Source organism: Bufo bufo, chromosome 4 (genome assembly GCF_905171765.1).
Source record: "Bufo bufo chromosome 4, aBufBuf1.1, whole genome shotgun sequence".
Lineage (NCBI taxonomy): Eukaryota > Metazoa > Chordata > Amphibia > Anura > Bufonidae > Bufo > Bufo bufo.
In genome coordinates this window covers 596851250-596877812 of record NC_053392.1, presented here as the reverse complement: position 1 = coordinate 596877812, position 26563 = coordinate 596851250, and the positions used below count along the sequence as shown (strand labels likewise).

The following is a 26563-nucleotide window of genomic DNA, read 5'->3' as shown; positions in this document are numbered from 1 at the left end:
GCGCCTGTGTGCGCGCGTTCACAGGAAATCTCGCGTCTCGCGAGAGGACGCGCCGGCGCGTCCAGGAGGAATGAATCAACCACCTCCAGGACGCGTCTGTGCGTACAGCGGTCCGGAGGTGGTTAAAAACCACACTGTACATACAATACAGTGTCCATAAGAGGACCATTAGACAGCCGCCATCAGATATTTTGGAGCCTTATATAGAGATATTGGTTAGAGGCTTGTGGGGTATAGCATTGAAGTCTTTAGCAGGAGGAGCAGAATGGCCGGCAAGCTGTCACTGACCACTGGGGATAGCTTTTCCTGTAATCACTCATCACACCAAGACATTGTGATAGCTTTTAATGCTTAGTGGAGGTCCTTTTTATTTCAACTGTTCAGCCTGCCTCTGTGGTGGCTCTGCCTTAAGCTACTTTCACATCAGCGTTTTTTCCTTTCCGGTATTGAGATCCGTTATAGGATCTCAATACCAGAGGAAAACACTTCAGTTTTGTCTCTGTTCATTGTCAATGGGAACAAAACTGAATGGAACAGAATGCTCCAGAATACATTCCGTTCCGTTTGGTTGCGTTCTCATGCCGGACAGAAAAATGCTGCAAGCAGAGTTTTTGAGGGCATCGTGGGAATGCGGAGCAAGACTGATCCAGCATGAAACAAAATGTAAGTCAATGGTACCGGATCCGATTTCTCTGACACAAAATAAAACAGATCCGGCGCCCATTGACTTACAATGGTTTTAGTGCTGATCCGTCTTGGCCATTTTAGAGATAATACAACTGGATCCATTCATAACGGATGCAGCCGATTGTATTATCCTAAAGTAAGCGTTTTTGCTGATCCCTGATGGATCCAGAAAAAACGCAGATGTGAAAGTAGCCTTAGGGCTTTCCAATTCCCAAAAATCAATAACAATTGTGTGCTAGTTAACATTTCAAAGGTAGCTGCCCCCGAAACTGCCACCAGTACATGACAGTGGAAGGAGTAATCAGTAGCCAGTGAAGGAGCAGAATCTGTGAGTCTTCTCTGCTTTATGTAGTGGTTACTACTCACCTGGGTGGTTATCGGTGGGAATGTCCTCTATGATCTGCTCATCGCCCCTCACAGATGTATCTTCAGCCTTAATATTGATCAAAAGCTGTGAAACAAATATAGTAACGGTCAGCAGACAGTTGTAGAGAAGTTGTGCGGCAGAGGGTTGCCATCCAGAAAGTTAATTTTTTCTGGACAACTTAACCCAAAATCACAAACAGCCAACATTATTTACGGACAAATTAGAAAAACCATAATGAATAATAAAGATTATGAGTAATCCATGGCTATAGCTCAATATACTGATAAGAACTCGAAAATAATCTAGTCAGGTACCACCGGCCTCAAAAAAATCATGGACACTTTTTTTTTTTTTCATGGAGAGAGGAAAAAAGTTGCCTATTTTTACGGACTGTCCAGAAATTTCTGGACGGCTGGTAACCCTGGTGGGGCAGGTCTTAGAAGACCAGAAATGATCATTAATTAGTGTGACAATCAGTGATAATATAATTTCACTAAAATCTCTGGAGGTCTCTTGTATAAATCCAACCTGTTGGCTCCTTTTTCTGACCAGCTGTCTCCATAGCAAGAAAATTGTGAGAAGATCAAGATGACAAGTAACGTCTATGGTCAGCTGCCATCTCCACCTTTCTCATTATACAAGGATCATAGTGCACCTTTCATGAGATCGTATCTCCATCTACCTGATCATACTGCGGAACATTATTATCCTGTGGAAGCAGTTGACTAGGACATCTCTCCGGCGTTGTTCTCTCTTCTTTAACTATAGGAAACAGATCCAGTGACTGAATTAATTCCTTACATATAAATAATGAGAGGATGTGTGTATTTAGTCATGTCTATTACCTGGTAGATAATGATCCTCCATCGTGACGTTCTTGTACAGATCTTTGTGTCCTTCTAAATACTCAGACTCCTCCATGGAGAAATAGACGGCGACATCCTGACACCTTATAGGAACCTGACAACACAATGATACAGTCATCACCCAGATCCCTTCATAGCGTTACTGTATAATGTCCTGGCATTCCCAGCAATGTCACCTCTCCAGTCAGCAGCTCAATAATCTTGTTGGTGAGCTCTAGGATCTTCTCAATGTTGACTCTCTCATGTATCGGGATGTGAGGTGTCGGCCTGGATATCGGGCTCAGGATTCCTCCCCGTCCTTCAGATACCGGGGCCTGACATCGCTCACTAGAGGTCTTCTTCACTACTGTGTAATCCTAGTTAGGGAGAAACATTAATAAAAACTATAAAGAATTCCAGAGTCCCTCACCTCTCCAGTCATGTCCATCTGTTAGTAACATAGAGAAGATGATGTAATGTGACATCATCAGAATCTCTCACCTCTCCAGTAAGCCGGAGGAGGATCTCTAGGGTGAGATTTATTATACTCTCTGCCATCTTGTCCTTGCTTTGATGGGTCAATCAGGATAGCGATATTATATAGGAGATATCCACTCAACAGATCCTATGTTGTAGAAACCTGCATGGAAAAAAAGATGAAAAATCATACAAAATCCCATGTAAAATACAAATACTGAAGATATTCAACACCTACACGTTATTATCTCATCATGTTGCTCTATATTTCAGGTCAAAGCCTGTCACACCTTCAGCTTACCACTATAGTCAGTTACAGGTCACAGCGGTAATACCAGTATAAGGCTGTAATCTGGTAGATCACTTCATAGATCTAGAGCTCAGACTGCCCCAGTCTTATCAGTTGGGATCTCAAGATTTAAACCAATATACAGTTCGACTTGAACCTATTACAAAATACACTCCTCAACATTGTTATTGCAGCACCAAGATGGAAAAGTCATGGAATTATGGAAATCACAGGATGAAGCTAAAAAAATGTCCAGTCTGGCTTTAATGTCCCTGCCACGTACCAGGATTGGAGCCAGGCACTTGAAACTTTGATGAGCTGCAAATCTTAGCGACTCCTGCTACTTCCTTGCTTTGCATAACCTTACGTCTTGTCCTTCTTAATGTTGCAATTTCAATGTTGAGGAACGTATAAAGAAGTCAAGGTACAAACTTCAACCGTCTTTATTCAGTTAAGAAAACAGGGAAGCCGTCAACTCAAAGGCATCTCACCACTCCAGGACAATCCATGCGATTAAGACGGACGCTCGCTCTCCTCTGTAAACGACAGAAACACATTTCAGATTAAACGTATCTACTAATAAAACCTACTTCTTTTAGACCAAAAACAGAGACGAGCGGCTCGTTCCTCCACGGCAGAAGTTTCCTCAGAGCCTTAAAGCTGAACAGACTTCTCAACTAAATCATAGATTCCATTCCTACATGAGAATCCACAGACAGCGTTCTTGTCCTTTCAGTTTCACCACAGGCTGCGCTCTGGCAGTTGTATATACGACATATCGGTGAGTGTTCCTGTCAGGCTGCTCAGCCATGAGGACATATCATAGGCGGGATCGTACCATTACCATCTATTGTAGGGCCGTGCAGTGTATAGTGAGGTCCTGCTCTCTCGACCCCCTAGGCAGCTCTGCAAGTGGAGCCAACCAGCCCTCCGCACATTCCAGGACAGGCTGCTGGTGGCCATTCGCATTAAATAGAAGTTGACTGATGGTTGAACAGCAGCTGATGAGACATCTGGTGAACGCTCCTTTCACAGACACAATTTACTCCGTATCGGCCGTTAGGATCCTAAAGATGGGCGACTTCTCCTCGGACAAGACCGCTCTGTCATCGGCTGGTTAAAAACAATCGTTCGTTGTTACATTTCAACCAACAAATGTTCTTTTTGGTGAAAATCATCCATTTTGATCAATTTTAGACTAATGTGTACAACCACCTGATAATACACACAGGAGACCGCACAGAACATGGAGAAAAGGTCCCACAGCCCCAACACACAGGACACTCACCTGAATGCTGGTTTACAGGACCTTTCATGATGTCATGACCATGTGATCCTGTGTGGGAGGAGTCAGGCTCCACTGCTAGAGGTAAAGGACCTGTGGTGATGGCATATTCATGTGATCACGTGTGGGAGGAGTAAAAGATCACATGACCAGGTGCTGCTGTGGTGGTTGTGATTGGCGCTGGATGACCTGAGCTTCATGTGTCCCATCAGGATGTAACTGCAATGGGGAGAGTTACCCAACTGGTGTAAAGGAAAACTGCCTTAGTTCCCCATAGCAACTAATCCGATTCTTCCTTTTACCTTCCAAATAAGCTCTGAAAAATGAAAGGTGGAATGTGATTGGTTGCTATAGGCTCCCCCAACGTGTATGTAGCAGAGCTGTCTCTGTGATCTTGTGTGGTAGGAGTCAGGCTCCAGGCTCTGCCGCTAGAGGAGGTAAAGGACCTGTGATGATGTCAAGTCCATGTGATCCTGTGTGGGAGGAGTCAGAGATCACATGGCCGGATGCCACTGTGCTGGTTGTGATTGGCGCTGGATGACCTGAGATTTATGATGTAGCAGAGCTGTCTCTGTGTGATGTGTATGTAGCAGAGCTGTCTCTGTGTGATGTGTATGTAGCAGACTGTCTCTGTGTGATGTGTGTGTAGCAGAGCTGTCTCTGTGTGATGTGTATGTAGCAGAGCTGTCTGTGTGATGTGTATGTAGCAGAGCTGTCTCTGTGTGATGTGTATGTAGCAGAGCTGTCTCTGTGTGATGTGTATGTAGCAGAGCTGTCCCTGTGTGATGTGTATGTAGCAGAGCTGTCTCTGTGTGATGTGTATGTAGCAGAGCTGTCTCTGTGTGATGTGTATGTAGCAGAGCTGTCTCTGTGTGATGAATATGTAGCAGAGCTGTCTCTGTGTGATGTGTATGTAGCAGAGCTGTCTCTGTGTGATGTGTATGTAGCAGAGCTGTCTCTGTGTGATCTGTATGCAGCAGAGCTGTCTCTGTGTGATGTGTATGTAGCAGAGCTGTCTCTGTGTGATGTGTATGTAGCAGAGCTGTCTCTGTGTGATGTGTATGTAGCAGAGCTGTCTCTGTGTGATGTGTATGTAGCAGAGCTGTCTCTGTGTGATGTGTATGTAGCAGAGCTGTCTCTGTGTGATGTGTATGTAGTATGTACTGGAGCTGCCTCGTGATGTCTATGTAGCAGAGCTGTCTCTGTGTGATGTGTATGTAGCAGAGCTGTCTGTGTGATGTGTATGTAGCAGAGCTGTCTCTGTGTGATGTGTATGTAGTGGAGCTGTCTCTGTGTGATGTGTATGTAGCGGAGCTGTCTCTGTGTGATGTGTATGTAGCGGAGCTGTCTGTGTGATCTGTGTGATTTTTTTTTTTTTTGCACATTTTTGGATCCACATTGATCGATGCGAATGAAGAAATCTGTGCCGTTCATTTTTTCTTTCAGCCCAGAGGCTGAACGAAAAAAAAAAAATTCATTACCTGTATGCTCAATATAAGGAGAATAGCAGAAACTCCTAATGCTGGCCATACATGTAATGATTGTGGAGACCTTTAAATGCCAGGGCAGTACAAACACCCCACAAATGACCCCATTTTGGAAAGAAGACACCCCAAGGTATTCGCTGAGGGGCATATTGAGTCCATGAAAGATTGAACTTTTTTATACAAAGTTGTCATTTTACAGAGATATTCCTCTCACCCAGCATGGGTATATGTAAAAAGACACCCCAAAACACATTGCCCTACTTCTCCTGAGTACGGCGATACCAGATGTGTGACACTTTTTTGCAGCCTAGGTGCGCAAAGGGGCCCAAATTCCAATGAGTACCTTTTAGGAGGGCATTTTTAGACATTTGGATTCCAGACTTCTTCTCACGCTTTAGGGCCCCTAAAATGCCAGAGCAGTATAAATACCCCACAAGTGACCCCATTTTGGAAAGAAGACACCCCAAGGTATTTCGTGAGGGGCATGGCGAGTTCATGTAAAATTTTATTTTTTGTCACAAGTTAGTGTCATTTTCCGCTAACTTGTGCCAAAAAAAAAATATATTCTAGGAACTCGCCATGCCCTTCACGGAATACTTTGGGGTGTCTTCTTTCCAAAATGGGGTCACTTGTGGGGTATTTATACTGCCCTGGCATTTTAGGGGCCCTAAAGCGTGAGAAGTAGTTTGGAATCCAAATGTGTAAAAAATGCCCTGTGAAATCCTAAAGATACTCATTGGAATTTGGGCCCCTTTGCCCACCTAGGCTGCAAAAAAGTGTCACACATGTGGTATCGCCGTACTCAGGAGAAGTAGGGCAATGTGTTTTGGGGTTTGGGGTGTATTTTTACATATACCCATGCTGGGTGAGAGAAATATCTCTGTAAAATGACAACTTTGTATAAAAAAATGGGAAAAGTTGTCTCACCCAATATTTATCTCACCCAGCATGGGTATATGTAAAAAGACACCCCAAAACACATTGCCCTACTTCTTCTGAGTACGGCGATACCACATGTGTGACACTTTATTGCAGCCTAGGTGGGCAAAGGGGCCCAAATTCCAATGAGTACTTTTAGGATTTCACAGGGCATTTTTACGCATTTGGATTCCAAACTACTTCTCATGCTTTAGGGCCCCTAAAATGCAAGGGCAGTATAAATACCCCCACATGTGACCCCATTTTGGAAAGAAGACACCCCAAGGTATTCCGTGAGGGGTATGGTGAGTTCATGTAAAATTACATTTTTGTCACAAGTTAGTGGAATATGAGACTTTGTAATAAAAAATTAAAATCATTTTCCGCTAACTTGTGACAAAAAATAAAACCTTCCATGAACTCACTATGCCCATCAGCGAATACCTTAGGGTGTCTACTTTCCGAAATGGGGTCATTTGTGGGGTGTTTCTACTGTCTGGGCATTGTAGAACCTCAGGAAACATGACAGGTGCTCAGAAAGTCAAAGTGCGTAAATTAATTTTTTCGCACCATAGTTTGTACATACTTTGTAAACGGTATAACTTTTACCCAAACCAATAAATATACACTTATTGTGTTTTTTTTTATATCAAAGACATGTAGAAAAATAAATTTAGAGAAAAATGTATATAGAAATGTAGTTTTATTTGAAAAATTTTACAACAGAAAGTGAAAAATTTCATTTTTTTGCAAAAATTTCGGTCAATTGCGATTAATATCAAAAAATGTCAGCAGCAATGAAATACCACCAAATGAAAGCTCTATTAGTCAGAAGAAAAGGAGGTAAAATTCATTTGGGCGGTAAGTTGTATGACCGAGCAATAAACCGTGAAAGTAGTGTAGTGCAGAATTGTAAAAAGTGGTCTGGTCATTAAGGGGGTTTAAGCTAGGGGAGCTGAGGTGGTTAAAATCCAGTCCGATATTTTGAACTCACCTGTCTGTAAATCAGCCCAGCAGCACATGCTGGGAGTAAAATACCTGTTTTCCCACTGTGTCACATACCCCCCCCCCCTTTTGTTCAACCCTGAGGGGGTGAACACACGCCAGACAATGTACTCGGGGACAGGGCATCCGCGTTTCCCTGTAACCGGCCTGCCCTGCGGCCCTAAGTTTTGTAGGGAGAGAAACCATCGGGTGACCGGGCATTTCTGTCCTTGGCCTGGCTCATCCACTTGAGAGGGGAGTCATTAGTCACCAGGAGAATTTTCTCCCCAATAAATAATAGCGGAGAGATTCTAGTGCCCACTTGATGGCCAGGCACTCTCTCTCCACTATACTATACCGGATCTCGGCTGGGGTGAGCTTACAGCTGAGGAAGACAACGGGATGCTCCTCCCCGTTGACTTCTTGAGACAGTACAGCACCAAGGCCTACTTCAGAGGCATCGGTCTGTACTACGAACTCCCTATTGAAGTCGGGCATCATCAAAACCGGTGATTCGCACAGGGCTGACTTCAAAGTGGAAAAAGCCTCTTCCGCCCGCTCATTCCAGCGAACCATCACTGACTTGTGTCCCTTCAAGAGTCCTGTCAAGGGTGCAGCTAGAGTAGCAAAGTAGGGAACAAACCTCATGTAATAGCCAACCATTCCCAGGAATGACTTTATTTGCCTAGTGGTGACAGGTCGGAGCCAATTCTGTATCGCTTCTATTTTGTTCACTTGGGGTTTGATGACTCCGTGCCCAATGAAATACCCCAGGTACTTAGTCTCTTCTAACCCTATCGCACATTTTTTGGGGTTAGCAGTTAGGCCAGCTTTCCGAAGGGAGTCCACTCCAGCCTGCACTTTGGGCAGGTGACTTTCCCAGTCGGTACTGTGGATGACAATATCGTCCAGGTAAGCCGAAGCATACCGACGATGTGGACGAAGCACATTGTCCATTAGTTGCTGAAAAGTGGCGGGGGCACCATGCAGACCAAAGGGTAAGACCTTATATTGATACAGCCCCTCAGCGTGATGAAGGCAGTTTTCTCTTTGGCAGCCTCCGTTAAGGGCACCTGCCAGTACCCTTTTGTGAGGTCCAAAACAGAAAAATACAGAGCTTGTCCTAACCTCTCGATGAGCTCATCCACCCGGGGCATGGGATACGCATCGAATTTGGAAACCTCCTAAGTTTTCGAAAGTCGGTACAAAACTGCAATGTCCGATCCGGCTTGGGTATCAATAGTATAGGACTGGCCCACTCACTTTTTGACTCCTCCGAGATGGCCTGTCGCCGAGCCTCGGGCAACTGGTATGGTTTTAATCTGACTTTTGCCTGAGGCTCAGTGACAATGTCATGCTGGATTATGGAAGTGCATCCAGGAAGGTCCGAGTACACATCCATGTTCCGACTAACAAACTTCCTAGCCTCCTGAGTCTGTTTAGAGGAGAGGCTGTCAGCAGTTTTTCCTGTGGCAGCCTCCTCTCTTGCATCAGACAGAGGGGTGCCGATACCTCTTCTAGAAAACCCGGCCGCGGGTTGTTTTCTGTACAAGTTTCCCTATCTTTCCACGGTTTGAGTAAATTCACATAGTAAACCTGCTCTGGCTTTTTCCACCCTGGCTGGTGTACCTTGTAGTTTACATCTCTAATTTTCTCAAGTACCTTGTAGGGCCTCTGCCACCTAGCCAGGAACTTACTGTCCACGGTTGGCACCAGAACCAAAACCCGATCACCCGAGTTAAAGATCCGCACCCGAGCCTGCCGATTATAGACCCGACTCTGGGCTCGCTGAGCTGCCTCCATATGCAACAAGAAGCAACACTGTCTTTATCTGATCTCAATGATGTACTCAATGACACTTTTATGTGGAGTGGGTTGTTGTTCCCACGCCTCTTTGGCCACATCCAAGAGGCCGCGAGGGTGTCTGCCATATAGTAGTTCGAAGGGCGAGAACCCAGTAGAGGTCTGGGGTACCTCTCACACTGCGAACACAAGATAGGGCAGAAGGAGGTTCCAGTCCTTCCCATCTTTAGACACTACATTTTTCAACATATTTTTTAATGTTTGGTTAAACCGTTCTACCAGACCGTCCGCTTGCGGATGGTAAATGGACGTCCGTAGTTGTTTTATGTGCAGCAACTTACGGAAATCCCTCATCACCTTGGACATAAAAGGGGTCCCTTGGTTGGTCAGAACCTCTTTAGGTAGTCCTACTCGGGAAAACATCTCCATTAACTCCTTAGCTATGAGTTTGGCCGAGGTATGCCGCAGTGGTACCGCCTCCGGTACAGAGTGGCGTAGTCTAGCATGACTAAGATGTGTTGATGCCCTCTGGCAGCCTTCGGTACTGGGCCTATGAGGTCCATAGCTATTCGGTCAAACGGTACTTCGCTAATCGGGAGAGGTACTAGGGGAATGTGGCTGGGGCTAGTTATCTGGCAGGTCGGCAAGACTTACAAAATTCTTCCACTTCTTTGAATATGCTGGGCCAGTAAATCCGCTGTAGGATACGATCGGATACGTAGGCCCAGTACCGAAGGCTGCCAGAGGGCATCAACACATCTTACGATCCTGAGTTTTCTGCAGCCCCAGGTGACCCCCGAGAAAGTGTTGGTGGGCTAAATCTAACACAAGCTTGCGATAAGCCTTGGGGACCACTAACTGTTCAATAGGTTCACCCCATAGTTGGTTCACCCAATACAACATATCTTGATGAACCACAAAACGGGGAAACACTTACTCTGCCCCAGGTTGTTGTGGTTCATCATCTACTATTAACACATTTTCCAAGGCGCGGAATAGGGTTGGGTCCCGACGTTGGGCGGTACCAAAATTATCCCCGGAGACATTGAGGTCTGCCAATTCAGGACTTGGCGACAAGTCCTCCACGTTTCCCACCATCACACTTAGCAGGGTTGTCTCCCCCACTTCCACCGAAGTGGCAGTCACCCCTATCGCTGACCCTTCGGTCTCAGGTTCCCAGGGTTCTGGTCTCCCCCCTGAACCGGGCCACTCTGCTAGGGTTACCCCCTGTCTCATGGGTATCAGTCACTCTCATAGCAGGCCCCAGTGCCGGGACGTCTCTCCCTATTATGAGTTCATAATGTAAATTGGTGGCAACAGCCACACCATGGGTCCACCTGCTGGCCACCGTGGACAGAGACACTAGGGCGGTGGGATAGTCCTTTAAGTCTCAATGGATGCACATGACCCCGACTTTTCGGCCAGTATACTCGGCGGGCTGCACGAGGGAAGCTCTTACCAGAGAAACCAGACTCCCTGAGTCCAGCAGAGCTACCGCCAGAGTGTCTCCCACTTCCACCTGGCACAGGTGGCTATTGTCTATAGTCTCTGGGGTACCTGTTGCACAGAGCTTCCTGGCATGCAAGGAGTGGCGGTAGTCATAGTTAGTATCCATGGGTTTGCCCTGATGGGGACAGTCGGCCCTTATGTGGCCAGGCTCATGACACTGCCAGCTTACTAACGGAGCTAGGTCTGTAGGGGGTATATCCCGGGTGGGTTTTGCTGGCACCAGTCGCCGGGTCTATGGTGGAGATTTCCATGGTTTGACTGCCCCCCTCCCAAAAGAACCCCCCTGTAGAGTCCTGGTAGCCTCATAGCAGTCCATCAGGTCGACCATCTCAAGGACATTACCAGGAGACACTTGGCTGATCCAGTGCTGGAGAGGGTACGGCAAAGCCCTCCAGAATACATCAGCCAACAGACGGTCCAGTATGGCAGTGGAATTCAGCATGTCAGGCTTCAGCCATTTTTGCAACAGGTGTAACAGATCATAATACTGAGGTCTCGCGGGTTCAGCCGGGTTAAACTCCCACTGATGCACCCGCTGGGCCCAGACCAACACATTCACCCCCAGTAATCTCACCCTTTACTGTCGTGTAATCGGCCGCTTGATCATCTGATAAGTCGAAAAACACCTGCTGGGGTCCGGATGCCAGGAACGGAGCGACAACCTCAGCCCACTGATCTCAGGGTAGTCTCTCCCTCATGGCCACCTTCTCGAACACCGCCAGATAGGTCTCAACGTCGTCTGAGGGGGTCATCTTAGGGATCGCCGCACGGACTGCTTTTTGGGAATCGTAAATGCTCTGGGATGCTCCTGCCACTTGTAAAGCCATCATATGTTGCAATAGAAGCTAGTTGGTTTCCTGCTGCTGCTTATTAGCCTCCCACTGTTGCAAGTTAGCCTTCACGAGGGCTTTCACGACAGCTTCCATTTTGTCAAGAGATTGTAATCTCGCTGGTTTGATGTAAGACATACAACCATGCCCGGAAAAACTAAGATATTTTGGCCTCCATGTCAGCCTCACTGCACCTGCCTGCATCCTTTACCAATTGTGGCAACTTGCACTGGTAGACAGTATTAACAACAAGTTCTTTAGATCAAACAGTTCAGTGTTTTATTCACACTTTAGGCAAGTGACAAAACAAACAGTCATATTCAAACAAAAAGTCACCTTGCGGTGTTGGTGGTAATTCACACTATGCATCAATTCTGCCTCAAAGAGTCCTTGCTGATAGCAGCACCAACCTGTTTTTACGCCAAACCATCATCCAGACACAAGGCTCCCAGATCCCAACACAGAGACCTGACTTTGGAGCCCAGCTGCCTATTTAAGGACAGCCAGGTACTGCCAAAACCCGAATCGGCATTTAAAATCCGGTCCGGTATTAGACCTCATCTGGCTGTAAATCAGCCCAGCAGCACATGCTGGGAGGAAAATACCTGTTTTCCCAGACCAAACCTCTCACTGTCTCACACCACTTTTAAAACAAATAAAAACCTTTGAAAAAAATCTAAATTTTCTTTGCATCGCCATATTCTGACAGCCATAACTTTTTCATATTTCGATCTACAGAGCTGTATGAGGGCTTGCTTTTTGTGTAATGAACTGTATTTTTTATTGATACAATTTTTGTGGTATGTATGACTTTTTGAGCATCGTTATTTAATTTTTTGGATAAAATGACAAAAAAATGGCAAATCGGGTTCTTCATTTTTTTTCCGTTATGGCGTTCACCGCACAGGAATTATTTTTTATATTTTAATAGTTCAGACATTTTCAGACATATACCTAATATGTTTATTTTTTTTATTGTTTGCATAAAACTTTGTTCTAATACTGTACGGAGCAGGAGCTTCGTACAGTATTAGAATGCATTAGCTCCGATGAGCCAAAGTCATTACTTTGCGAAACTTTGCGCAATAACTTCATAAATTATTTTGTACTGTAAAAAAACATTTCCCGAACTCTGGTTCGGTTCCAAGTTACCACTTGGAACCGAACCCAAGTTCGGGAAATGTTTTTTTACAGTACAAATTCATTTATTAAGTTATTGCGCGAAGTTTCGCGAAGCAATAACTTCAGATCATCAGAGCCAATACATTCTAATACTGTACTAAGCTCCTGCTCCGTACAGTATTAGAACAAAATTTTATGCAAATCGACTTTGGATGTTTCATCCAAAATCGATTCGCTCATCTCTAGCTACTATATTCCGCAGCGCTTTACAGAAATTAGCATCAAACTGTCCCCAATGGGGCTCACAATCTAAGTTCCCTATTAGTATGTCTTTGGAGTATGGGAGGAAACCGGAGAAGCCCACACAAACACGGGGAGAACAAACAAACTTCGTACAGATGTTGTCCTTGGTCGGATTCGAACCTAGGACCCCAGTGCTGCAAGGCCTTATGATTAAGTCCTGCTCCAGAGGTGTAGAGATGGCCTTGCAGTTCGCCCAGCGGTCGTTTCGCAGCGATCTTTGCGTGTTCGCGATTCGCCAAACATGCGAACATATGACGATGTCCGCCCGCGCCATATTCTTTTGCATTGCACTGAACTTGATCCATGACACATCCATCAGGTGGGACAGGACAGCCAATTGAGACATTTCAGCACATGAACACACCCCCATCCTATGATAGAACCCAATCTGGCAGCCATTTTACTCTCTGTGTTTTGCCAGTGTAGTGAGGCGTTGCTTTGTAGAGCAGGGACAGGCTGTTAGGGGAACCAAACGCTAGCTAATAGGGCCACAAAAGTCCTTTTAAGGACTGGTATAGGTGTGCTATCGATAGGTGTGATATACTGAGGGGTGTGATATACTTATAATATACTTTCTAAAATAGAAAGTATATTATAGTGCATTTGTATTCTGCAGCAGTTGTGTGCGGTTCTGCTGCGATACCACAGCTATATAGAGGGATAAACGCTATTGGAACAACTATTTGCAACGGGTGTGATATACCTGTTGCCCCCCAAAAAAACTGATTGAGGGGTGTGATATACCTATAATATAATTTCTAACATAGAAAGTATTTAGTGCATTTGTATTGTGCAGCAGTTGCGTGCAGTTCTGCTGCGATGCCACAGCTATATAGAGGGACAAGCGCTATTGAAACAACTATTGCAACGGGTGTGATATACCTGTTGCCCCCAAAAAACTGATTGAGGGGTGTGATATATCTGCTTCCACAAAATACTGATTGAGGTCTGCAATATACCTGCTTCCACAAAATACTGATTAAAAAGGCTCGATATACCTGTTTCCACCAAATATTGATTGAGGGGTGCGATATACCTGCTTCCACAAAATAACGATTGAGGGCTGCAATATACCTGCTTCCACAAAATACCGATTAAGGGGTTTAATATACCTGTTTCCACCAAATATTGATTGACGGGTGCAATATACCTGCTTTCACAAAATACTGATTGAGGGTTGCGATATACCTGCTTCCACAAAATACCGATTAAGGGGTTCAATATACCTGTTTCCACCAAATATTGATTGAGGTCTGCAATATACCTGCTTCCACAAAATACTGATTAAGGGGCTCGATATACCTGTTTCTACCAAATATTGATTGAGGCTTGCGATATACCTGCTTCCACCTAAAATACTGATTGAGGGCTGCGATATACCTGCTTCCACAAAATACCGATTAAGGGGTTCAATATACCTGTTTCCACCAAATATTGATTGAGGGGTGCGATATACCTGCTTCCTCAAAATACCGATTAGGGGTTCAATATACCTGTTTCCACCAAATATTGACTGAGGTCTGCAATATACCTGCTTCCACAAAATTCTGATTAAGGGGCTCGATGTACCTGTTTCCACCAAATATTGATTGAGGCCTGCGATATACCTGCTTCCACAAAATACTGATTGAGGGCTGCGATATACCTGCTTCCACAAAATACCGATTAAGGGGTTCGATATACCTGTTTCCACCAAATATTGATTGAGGTCTGCAATATACCTGCTTCCACAAAATACTGATTAAGGGGCTCAATATACCTGTTTTTACCAAATATTGATTGAGGGGTGCGATATACCTGCTTCCACAAAATACTGATTGAGGTCTGCAATATACCTGCTTCCACAAAATACTGATTAAAAGGCTCGATATACCTTTTTCCACCAAATATTGATTGAGGGGTGAGATATACCTGCTTCCACAAAATACAGATTGAGGGCTGCAATATACTTGCTTCCACAAAATACAGATTAAGGGGTTTGATATACCTGTTTCCACCAAATATTGATTGAGGGGTGCGATATATCTGCTTTCACAAAATACTGATTGAGGGTTGCGATATACCTGCTTCCACAAAATACAGATTAAGGGGTTCGATATACCTGTTTCCACCAAATATTGATTGAGGTCTGCAATATATACCTGCTTCCACAAAATACTGATTAAGGGGCTCGATATACCTGTTTCTACCAAATATTGATTGAGGCTTGCGATATACCTGCTTCTACATAAAATACTGATTGAGGGCTGCGATATACCTGCTTCCACAAAATACAGATTAAGGGGTTCAATATACCTGTTTCCACCAAATATTGATTGAGGGCTGCGATATACCTGGTTCCACAAAATACTGATTAAGGGGTTCAATATACCTGTTTCCACCAAATATTGATTGAGGGGTGCGATATACCTGCTTCCACAAAATAGCGATTAAGGGGTTCAATATACCTGTTTCCACCAAATATTGATTGAGGCCTGCGATATACCTGCTTCCACAAAATACTGATTGAGGGCTTCGATATACCTGCTTCCACAAAATACAGATTAAGGGGTTCGATATACCTGTTTCCATCAAATATTGATTGAGGGGTGCGATATACCTCCTTCCACAAAATACTGATTGAGGGCTGCGATATACCTACTTCCACAAAATACCGATTAAGGGGTTCGATATACCTGTTTCCACCAAATATTGATTGAGGTCTGCAATATACCTGCTTCCACAAAATACTGATTAAGGGGCTCGATATACCTGTTTCTACCAAATATTGATTGAGGCCTGCGATATACCTGCTTCCACAAAATACTGATTGAAGGCTGCGATATACCTGCTTCCACAAAATACTGATTAAAAGGCTCGATATACCTGTTTCCACCAAATATTAATTGAGGCTTGCGATATACCTGCTTCCACCTAAAATACTGATTAAGGGCTGCGATATACCTGCTTCCACAAAATACAGATTAAGGGGTTCAATATACATGTTTCCACCAAATATTGATTGAGGGGTGCGATATACCTGCTTCCACAAAATACAGATTAAGGGGTTCGATATACCTGTTTCCACCAAATATTGATTGAGGCCTGCGATATACCTGCTTCCACAAAATACTGATTGAGGTCTGCAATATACCTGCTTCCACAAAATACTGATTAAGCGGCTCGATATACCTGTTTCCACCAAATATTGATTGAGGGGTGCAATATACCTGCTTCCACAAAATACTGATTAAAAGGCTCGATATACCTGTTTCTACCAAATATTGATTGAGGCCTGCGATATACCTGCTTCCACAAAATACTGATTGAAGGCTGCGATATACCTGCTTCCACAAAATACTGATTAAAAGGCTCGATATACCTGTTTCCACCAAATATTAATTGAGGCTTGCGATATACCTGCTTCCACCTAAAATACTGATTAAGGGCTGCGATATACCTGCTTCCACAAAATACAGATTAAGGGGTTCAATATACATGTTTCCACCAAATATTGATTGAGGGGTGCGATATACCTGCTTCCACAAAATACAGATTAAGGGGTTCGATATACCTGTTTCCACCAAATATTGATTGAGGCCTGCGATATACCTGCTTCCACAAAATACTGATTGAGGTCTGCAATATACCTGCTTCCACAAAATACTGATTAAGCGGCTCGATATACCTGTTTCCACCAAATATTGATTGAGGGGTGCAATATACCTGCTTCCACAAAATACTGATTAAAAGGCTCGATATACCTGTTTCTACCAAATATTGATTGAGGCCTGCGATATACCTACTTCCACAAAATACTGATTGAAGGCTGCGATATACCTGCTTCCACAAAATACTTATAAAAGGCTCGATATACCTGTTTCCACCAAATATTGATTGAGGGGTGCGATATACCTGCTTCCACAAAATACCGATTGAGGGCTGCAATATACCTGCTTCCACAAAATACCGATTGAGGGGTTTGATATACCTGTTTCCACCAAATATTGATTGAGAGGTGCGATATACCTGCTTTCACAAAATACTGATTGAGGGTTTTGATATACCTGCTTCCACAAAATACAGATTAAGGGGTTCGATATACCTGTTTCCACCAAATATTGATTGAGGTCTGCAATATACCTGCTTCCACAAAATACCGATTGAGGGCTGCGATATACCTGCTTCCACAAAATACAGATTAAGGGGTTCAATATACCTGTTTCTACAAAATATTGATTGAAGGGGTGCGATATACCTGCTTCCACAAAATACCGATTAAGGGGTTCGATATACCTGTTTCCACCAAATATTAATTGAGGCCTGCGATATACCTGCTTCCACAAAATACTGATTGAGGGCTACAATATACCTGCTTCCACAAAATACAGATAAAGGGGTTCAATATGCCTGTTTCCACTAAATATTGATTGAGGCCTGCGACATACCTGCTTCCACAAAATACTGATTAAGGGGTTCGATATACCTGTTTCTACCAAATATTGATTGAGGCCTGCGATATACCTGCTTCCACAAATACTGCTCTTCTCTAGTGACTTAACACAGGGTCATTTTGAAAATGACAGGCAGGCCGTTCCGCAGGGGTGGTAGGGGTTGGGCAGGTGCACCAGGCCGGAGTCTAAGTGGGAAGTTGGAGAAGGCGCGTGCGATTACTTCAAAGGGCGCACCACAGTTGGTTAAGTGGCTCACTCACCCTTCCGCTTCTGCACCCTCATCCTCTGTATCTGCACCCTTCTCACGCTCTGCTACGTGCACCCCCAAATACACTACCACCACCATAGCCCCTCCACTTGAGTCATAGGAATTATTTTCCCATCCATTCCCAGACCTTACAGATGCGCAACCATTCTTGACATTGGATGAGGAAGAAGAGGTAGCAACGGCCACCACCCAGCGGTCAGATGACAGTACCCAGATCAGCCCAAGGAGGGAGGTCCCCGCTGTTGCTGCCTACTCCGAGATCTCAAATGTCAGTGGTGGTGAAGGTGACGATGATGACGTGTCGATGGACGTCACGTGGGTGCCCACAAGAGAGTTAGAGGAGGGGAGTTCAGAGGGAGAGACAGAGGAGCAGAGAGGGAGGAGAAGCAGGCAGAGCTCGCAGGGCACAGGAGGCAAAAAGCAGACTGCAAATGTATTTGGAGTGAGCAATCCACCATGCACGGTCACTTCTGGCGCTCCCAGGATGCCGGCACATGGCTCGGCAGTGTGGGCTTTTTTTAACGTGTCAGCTGCTGACAATAGTGTTGCCATCTCCAGCCTTTGCTGTCAACGCATAAGTCGCGGTGAGCCCAACACTCACCTAGGGACGACCACCTTAAGAAGGCACCTGGCCTCCCATCACCAAGTCCAGTGGGATCAACATCGTCAGAACCCACAAAGACACACTCCCGGCGCTCCACGTCTTGCCTCTTCTCCTTTATCTCTCTCCTCCCATTTGTCCTCCACCTTCCACCGTGCCGTCGTCACGTTCATCTGGCAGAAGGCAGGCTTTTGTGACACCGGATAACCCTCTTGCCCAACGGATGACCACTGGCTTGTCGGAACTGCTAGCCCGCCAACTACTGCCATATAAACTGGTGGACTCGGAGGCCTTTAGAAAATTTGTGGCCATTGGCACACTGCAATGGAAGGTCCTCGGAAGGAAATATTTCTACCAGAAGGGCATCCCAGAGCTATACGGCCATGTTCAGCGTCAAGTGAATATATCTCTGGCACACAGTGTCGGTGCCAAGATACATCTGACCACAGACAAGTGGTCTAGCAAACACGGGCAGGGAAGGTACATAACTTTTACTGCCCACTGGGTGAACCTTCTGACGACCATCAAGCATGTAACCCATGGCTCCTGTGTGGATTTGGTGTTACCGCCAAGGACTGCATGCAGGCCTGCCTCTTCTTCTCCTCCTCCTCCTACTCCATCCTCAGTCACCTCCTCGGCTGACTCCTCCTTTTCCACTGCTACTGCCTCTTCCGCTGCACTCCCCAAGCTCCCCAGAACCTATTCGACGTTCTAGGTGAGACGTTGCCATGCTGTGCTGCGGCTGTTGTGCCTGGAAGCCAGGAGCCAAACCGGTCCTGCACTGCTTTCAGCTCTGCGGTCACAGGCCGATCAATGACTAACCAAGCTCAATTTGACAGTTGGTAAAGTGTTGTGCAACAATGGTGCCACTCTGCTGAGCGCTCTGAAACAGGGCAAACTGACACACGTTCCGTGCATGGCACACGTCCTGAACTTAGTTGTGCAGCGATTCGTTACCAAATACCCCGGGGTCTAGGACGTCTTGCAGCAGGCCAGGAAAATCTCTGGCCATTTTAGAAGATCTTACATGGCCATGGCTCGCCTTGCTAATGTTAAGCAGCGACACCACTTGCCCGTCAGATGTCTGATTTGTGACAGCTGTTACTCCACCTTGTATATGATTGATAGGCTGCTCCAGCAGCAACGTGCCGTTAACAACTACCTGTACAAAATCTGCAGAACGGGTTCTGGGGAGTTTGGTTTCTTTTCAACGCGCCAGTGGCTGCTCATGCGCTGCGCATTCAGACTTCTGCGGCCATTTGATGAGATCACCAAACTGGTCAATTGCAGCCAGGACGCCATCAGTGACATTGTACCTTGCACCTTCTTTCTGGAGTGTGCATTGCGTTGTGTCATTGATCAAGCTGTCGAGGAGCAGGAGCTGGAAGATGCTACTCCATCTGAGACAAGTCAACAGGAGTCTGAAGAGGAGTCAGAGAAGGATGGTGGCTGGGGGGAGGAGGAGCAATAAGAGCAGGCTTTGAGGGGGACTTTAAACTTTTCAGGGGATCCCTGGTGTTGTCCATGGCTGGAGGGAGGAGACAGAGAACGACATTCTCCTGGGCGATGAGCAGGAGCCAGGGCGCTTCCAATTTAGTGCAAATGGGTGCCTTCATGCTCCAGTGTTTGAAGAGGGACTCCTGTATAAAAAGCATAAAGGGCAAGGACCAGTACTGGGTGGCAACGTACTTAGACCCCCGGTACGAACACACAAAATGGCAGACATGTTACCAGCATCACAAAGTGCTAGCAGAATGCAGCATTTCCAGGCCTTGCTGCGAGAGATGCTGTATTCTTCTGTTGCGGGTGCTGGACCCACCCACAGCGAAACAGGTGCGGGTACCAATCCTACCGCGCCTGCAAGAAGAGGGCGGTTTGAAGATGTGTTGGTTACTTCGGATACGAGATCATTCTTGCATCCAACCCATCGACAGGCGCCCTCTGGATTCAGCCTCAGTGAACGCCTAGACCGACAGGTGCCCGACTACATCGGGTTAACGGCCGATGTGGACACTCTGAGAAGCGAGGAACCCCTGGACTACTGGGTGTGCAGGCTTGACCTGTGGCCAGAGCTGGCACAATTTGTCATGGAACTCTTGGCTTGCCCCTCGTCAAGTGTCCTGTCCGAAAGGACATTCAGCGCAGCAGGGGGGATCGTGACCGATAAGCGCACTCGCCTAGCTAACGACAGTGTGGACCATCTCACATTTCTAAAAATGAATTAGGCATGGATCTCGGAGGAATTCAACACCTGTGACGACCACGTGTAATTTGAGGGGTAACTTGAGGGGTGTAGTTTCTAAAATGGGGTCATCTATAAGTCGTTTCTACTATGTAAGTCCGACAAAGTGACTTCATAACTGTAGCGGTCCTTAAAAAAGTGGGGTTTGGAAATTTTCTTAACAATTTTAAGAATCGCTTCTAAAATTCTAAGCCATCTTATGTCACTTAAAAAATGATGCAAACATAAAATATACCTATAAGAAACGTAAAGCAATAACTATTTTATGATATATCACTATCTGCCTTAAAAGCAGAGAAATTCACATTTAGAAAATTGCAAATTTTTCCAAATTGTCTGTAAAATATTGGATTTTTTTTAAATAAATAAAAGTAAAACATATTAACTCAAATTTACCACTAACATGAAGTACAATGTGTCATGAGAAAGAAATCTCAGAATGGTTTTGATAAGTAAAAGCGTTCCAAAGTTATTACCACATGAAATAACATGTCATATTTGCAAAGAACGGCCGGAGATTTAGGCCTCATGCACACGACCGTTGTGTGTATCCGCGTCCGTTCCGTCATTTTTCCCAGTTTAGCGGAGGTCGCATTCATTTCTATGGAGCTGTGAAAAAAAACTGTTAGTCCTCCGTTTTTTCTCCGCGTCCGTGATCCGTGATTCCAGTCCGTCAAAAAAATAACCTGTCCTATTCTTGTCAGTGGAAAACGGAGGACGGACCCATTCAAGTCAATGGGTCCGTCAAAAAAAACGGATGCACAACTGGTATGTCATCCGTGTCCGCGTCCGTTTTTTTCTACAAGACCTTGGTGCAATAAAATTACACTTTTCATTAACCTTCCTTTTTTTTCCCCTGTCAGACAAAAAAAAAGGAAGCCACAAGGAAACACAACTGAAGCAAAATCGGACACGGACCGCTGAAGCCAAATCACTGACAGTGAAAAAACACTGTCGTGTGCATGAGGCCTTAAGGTAAAAAGTGGCTTGGTACTGAAGGGGTTAACAAGAATGCATACAAGTTACACAAAGAACACTTCAAGGAAAGGTAACAGGTAACAGATAAGGCATTACATAAAAACTGAACTCACGTCCCTAAAAGATGTGACTAAGGTACTCCTGCCAGTGGACCTTAGCATTCAGTTCTTGTCCAGCGCTGGGCTATTTTCGGTGACCCCATAGAAATGAAAGAAGGGCAGACGCGCATGCGCCCTCCTTCACTTTGCCAGCTGCATTTACTAGATAGGTGCAGGCATACACTGCAGGCAGGCCTGGGGACCTTCATAGTCATCTCTCCTGGTCATGTCAATCAAGAGGGAGGGGCTAGCAGAGAAAGCAGGAGGAATAAAGGTACAAAGAGCAGTTTGGGACTGTCCTCAGTGCAGTAAAATTTGAATATAAATTTAAAGGGCTTTTTTCAGATCACCAGGTGAAAGGTATCATTACATTCAGCTGAGCTAGCCCTACAATAATTATGCCTGGTTTACCAGTGAGGTTCTTGGTGACAGGTTCCCTTAAATGTTTAAGAAGATATGATTTGTGGATAAAACATTACCTACATTGTGGACATGAAAATATTTTCCTGTATAATTTTATTTATGTGCAATTAGTGCTGACATCCTGAACACGAAAAAATGGCTTCGCCAGTGAATTCTCTGTGTGATAACACTTGACTCAACTATATTACATTTCCCACATTCTGAACATGAAAGTGGCTTCGCCCCTGTGTGACTTCTTGCATGTTTAACTAGATCTGCTTCATGTTTAAAACATTTACCACATTCTGTACATTAAAACGACTTCTTCGCTTTGTGAATTTTCAGATGTGTAAATAGAAGTACTTTCTGTGTGAAAGATTTCCCACATTCTGAACATGAATACGGCTTCTCTCCTGTGTGAATTCTCTGATGTGTAGAAAGAGATGATCTCTGGTTAAAATGTTTCCCACATTCTAAACAAGTATATGGCTTCTCCCCTGTGTGGATTCTCTTATGTCTACGAAGACCTGATGTTTCACTAAAAAGTTTTCCACATTCTGAACATGAATATGGCTTCTCCCCTGTGTGAGTTCTCTCGTGTATAGCAAGACGTGATTTATGGTTAAAACATTTCCCACATTCTGAGCATGAATATGGCTTCTCCCCTGTGTGAATTTTATGATGTTGAACCAGATGTGATTTATGATTAAAAGACTTTCCACATTCTGAGCATGGATATGTCTTGCGAATTTTCTTATACATAACAATATGTGATTCATGGTTAAAATGTTTTCCACATTCTGAGCATAAAAAAGCCTTCTCCCCTGCAGTTCTTTGATGTTGAACACTTTTCTTAACAGTCTGTGATGAATCAAAAGATCGGAACCCATCCAAAGGATCAGATGATAGAGCTTTGCTGTGAAAGGCTGAGGATACATCTGAGATAATGGCATGCTCTTCATGCGTATCTTCTGTGACACCACAATCGTTTCTTTTAAAGTCTGACAACATCAGATGTTCCTCTGAGCTCCTGGTACAGTCATCTGCCAAGAATAAATCTAAATTTTATTTTAAATAATTTAACCTTAAGATTATATTGGTATTTTATAATTATAGTCATGTACAAAGAAGTCACGGCTTTGGAACAAATGTAACCAGTGTCGGACTGGGATACACTGGGCCCACCAGAGAAACTGATTCTGAAAGCCGACCTGTTATCTATCTCACAGATGTAGTAAATATTTTATTGGACATATACCACGTACATATAATGCTCAGTTCATATAACATGTATGGGCTCTATTTAACTTATACACCCAGGATATATCTGACAGATACCATACAGTGACATTTATTTTATTTTTTGTAATGAATATAGTTGTATATATAAGCTAGAAGGAGACCAAAAGTACACTATACTGTCTTGCTAATATAACCTTATGGACAAATTTACTTTTTATCTTGGCAGTTTTCACAATGCACCCACTAAACATAAATCACAAACATGATATGAACCCAGTCTTTATTATAAAATGTTTACTCACACATATAAAGATATATCATCTATATTATAAAAATCAATGTCTGTTTAGCTGTCCGTCTATCCTCTATAGGCATTCAGACGCCTGAACCGATGGGCACCTGGTCTGGGAAGGTTTTCATAAAGGTCTCAGCTCTCTAGGACATATCGATTTTGAGATATTCCCAAAAAATGAATTAGCCAATAGGAGCTCACAGGTCCTTCACCAATATCTTAACTGCCATACACACTGACACATGATCCTTATTAGCCAATATGAGCTCACAGGTGCTTCACCCATATTCTAACTGACATACACACAGTTACATGACCCTTACTAGCCAATAGAAGCTTGCAGGTCCTTTAGTCTTGATATACACACAGTTTTACACCAGGGTTCCTTAACAACTCTCACTGTTAATAGGACATGGTGCTGTGGAGGTCACTGTTAAGGTGGTGTAGTGCTGTGGAGGTCACAGTTAAGGGAGCGGGTGCTGTAGAGGTCACTGTTAAGGGGACGGGACTCTGTGGAGGTCACTGTTAAGGGGACGGGGCTCTGTGGAGGTCACTGTTAAAAGGATATAGTGCTGTGGAGGTCACTGTTATAAGGGGGCATGGTGCTGTGGAGGTCACTGTTAAGGGGCGGGGGTCCTGTGGAGGTCTCTGTTAATGGATGGGGTGCTATGGAGGTCACTGTTAAGGGGGTGTGGTGCAGTGAAGGTTACTGTTAAGGGGGTTTGGTAGTGTGAAGGTCACTGTTAAGGGGTCAGGGTGCTGTGGAGATCACAGTAAAGGGGGTTGAGTGCTGTGGAGGTCACTGTTAAGGGGTTGGGGCACTGTGAAGGCAACAGTTATGGGGGACAGTTAATAAAATAAACAAAAGAGAATATGGGACGGCTCACTCTCTATATACACGGATTGGTGCCAAGGTCCAAAATAGAATCACCCCTTCAAAACAGTAAAAATCGAAGTAATATTGGACCGGCACTCAAACATATGGGAGCATAAAATACATAAAAATATATAAAACATACACATAATAGGGGGGTGGATAAGGTAATAGGTAAATTAGCTCATATAAAGTCCATACAATGCAGATTATTTGTAATATCCCATGTTTGTACGAATATTTTCTGAAAATTTGATTATCCAGATGGTAATGAATATTTTCTGAAAATTCGATTATCCAGATGGTGTAATAGGAAAAATAGATAGGAAAAAATCGGTAGCAAACAGTCTTCAACTGTAATGAGTAGGGTACTCACTTTTTGCGCAGTTCTGTGGCATCCCACGTGTAAGAGCACTTACCTTGGTGTCGGTTTAATCAGATACAGACGGCAAAGTATAATTACTTAGCTGACATCATAAAATCGGATCTCCGTATGATCGCTTCAATTATCGCGAGATGAGCTGTTTCTTTTCCTTTCTCTTTCGAAAAATGCAGACTCTGTCAATCGCGGTTAAAATCGTGATGAAGCTTCGATCTTTTGGATCATGGATTATTGTCAGTCACCAGCCCTTAGTAAAATCGACCACCAGTCGGTTTGCTTACATTCATTTCAGATGATAATTTCCAAGGTCTCTTTCAGTATTGCATGGCCATGCTTCAAATTACGGACTCTTTTTGAATATCCCATCAATCCCAGACGTGTTTCGAAATAGATCTCTATTTCTTCCTCAGAAAAAACCCACTGAGGCGTCTTTTTTGCCGTATAAGACGCACTTTTTCCCCCCCAAAAGTGGGGAGAAAATAGCAGTGCGTCTTATGCGGCGAATGCTGCTGATTTTGCCGTATTTTCAATGATACACCCGCCACGATGCCGCGCGGCGGGTGTATCAGCTGTGAGGGAGGAGGGGCTGGGATCTGCATTTATAATGACAGCGGGGCCCGTGCAGTGACTGTATTCTACTACACGGGCCCCGCTCACTGTATATCGTATCTGTATTCTGTAATAGTTAATTGTGTATATAATGTAATCGCATAATCAGCGCTACTTACAACTATAAGCGCTCGGTAGGTAGGAGGGAGGAGGCAGGCCGGGAGGACGGGCGGGCGGCGCGTCACTCACTACGTCACGCGCCTGCGCCGCCCACTTTATGAATGAAGCAGGCGGCGTGGGCGCATGACATAGTGACTCACGCTGCCAGCTCCCGTCCTCCCGGCCTGCCTCCTCCCTCCTCTCTGCTACCTACCGAGCGCTTGTAGTTGTAAGTAGCGCTGATTATGCGATTACATTATATACACAATTAACTATTACAGAATACAGATACGATTATACAGTGAGCGGGGCCCGTGTAGTAGAATACAGTCACTGCACGGGCCCCGCTGTCATTATAAAAGCAGATGCGACCCCCACCCCTTGTATTGAGGGTCATTCACTACAGGGACACTGTTATGGAGGGGATCTGTGAATGACACATAGCATAAGATGCTATATATGTGTCATCCACAGATCCCCCCATAACAGTGTCATACACAGATCCCCATAACAGTGCCATCCAGAGACCCCAATAAGAGTCACCCACAGATCCCCATAAGTGTCACCCACAGATCCCCCATAAGTGTCACCCACAGATCCCCCATAAGTGTCACCCACAGATCCCCCATAAGTGTCACCCACAGATCCCCCATAAGTGTCACCCACAGATCCCCCATAACAGTGCGTCACCCACAGATTCCCCATAACAGTGCGTCACCCACAGATCCCCCATAACAGTGTGCCATCCACAGACCACAATTAGTTCAAAACCCACCAAAAGCACACCTATTGGTTCAAAATATTTTTTTTCTTATTTTCCTACTCAAAAACCTAGGTGCATCTTATGGGCCGATGCGTCTTATAGGGCAAAAAATACGGTATTAAAGACAATTCATTCTGCACTTTTCCACCCTTACAGCCCCAATTTCAGCTCTGACTCAAAAGGGATGAATCCCACAAGTGGACATCTGAAGCAGAAACTGCATTCCAATCCTTGAAATCGCTATTCTGAACAAAATTATTCCATTGGTTACAGGGAGTTGCTCGCAATCAAATAAGCCCTTGAAGAATGGGGCAGCTGCTGGAGGGTGCCTGCCAATGTGTCATCATTTATAATGTATGATACTTCCAGATCCC

At 44.7% G+C, this 26563-nt stretch overlaps 2 protein-coding genes across 17 annotated transcripts in view; one reads left to right on the top strand and one right to left on the bottom strand.

Annotated features, from left to right (window-relative positions):
* LOC120999536 (zinc finger protein OZF-like) overlaps nucleotides 1-26563 on the top strand; it is a 2085412-nt gene that overhangs the window by 667595 nt on the left and 1391254 nt on the right. The gene's annotated exons all lie outside the window — the stretch shown is intronic.
* Nucleotides 1-26563, bottom strand: part of LOC120999545 (oocyte zinc finger protein XlCOF7.1-like) — a 795896-nt gene that overhangs the window by 15883 nt on the left and 753450 nt on the right. The window contains exons 1-6 of one of the 6 annotated variants that reach the window (XM_040430514.1): nucleotides 3954-3988; nucleotides 2401-2539; nucleotides 2097-2276; nucleotides 1900-2014; nucleotides 1737-1816; nucleotides 1054-1138 (exon numbers count right to left, since the gene is read on the bottom strand). The exons of 3 other annotated variants lie outside the window; for them this stretch is intronic. In XM_040430514.1, the coding sequence (XP_040286448.1) occupies nucleotides 1054-1138; nucleotides 1737-1816; nucleotides 1900-2014; nucleotides 2097-2276; nucleotides 2401-2457 (517 nt within the window). In that variant the 5' untranslated portion in view covers nucleotides 2458-2539; nucleotides 3954-3988. Of the gene's footprint in view, nucleotides 1-1053; nucleotides 1139-1736; nucleotides 1817-1899; nucleotides 2015-2096; nucleotides 2277-2400; nucleotides 3545-3953; nucleotides 3989-26563 lie in introns of those variants that run through there. 2 more of the 6 variants (XM_040430513.1, XM_040430515.1) reach the window with 2 other exon arrangements.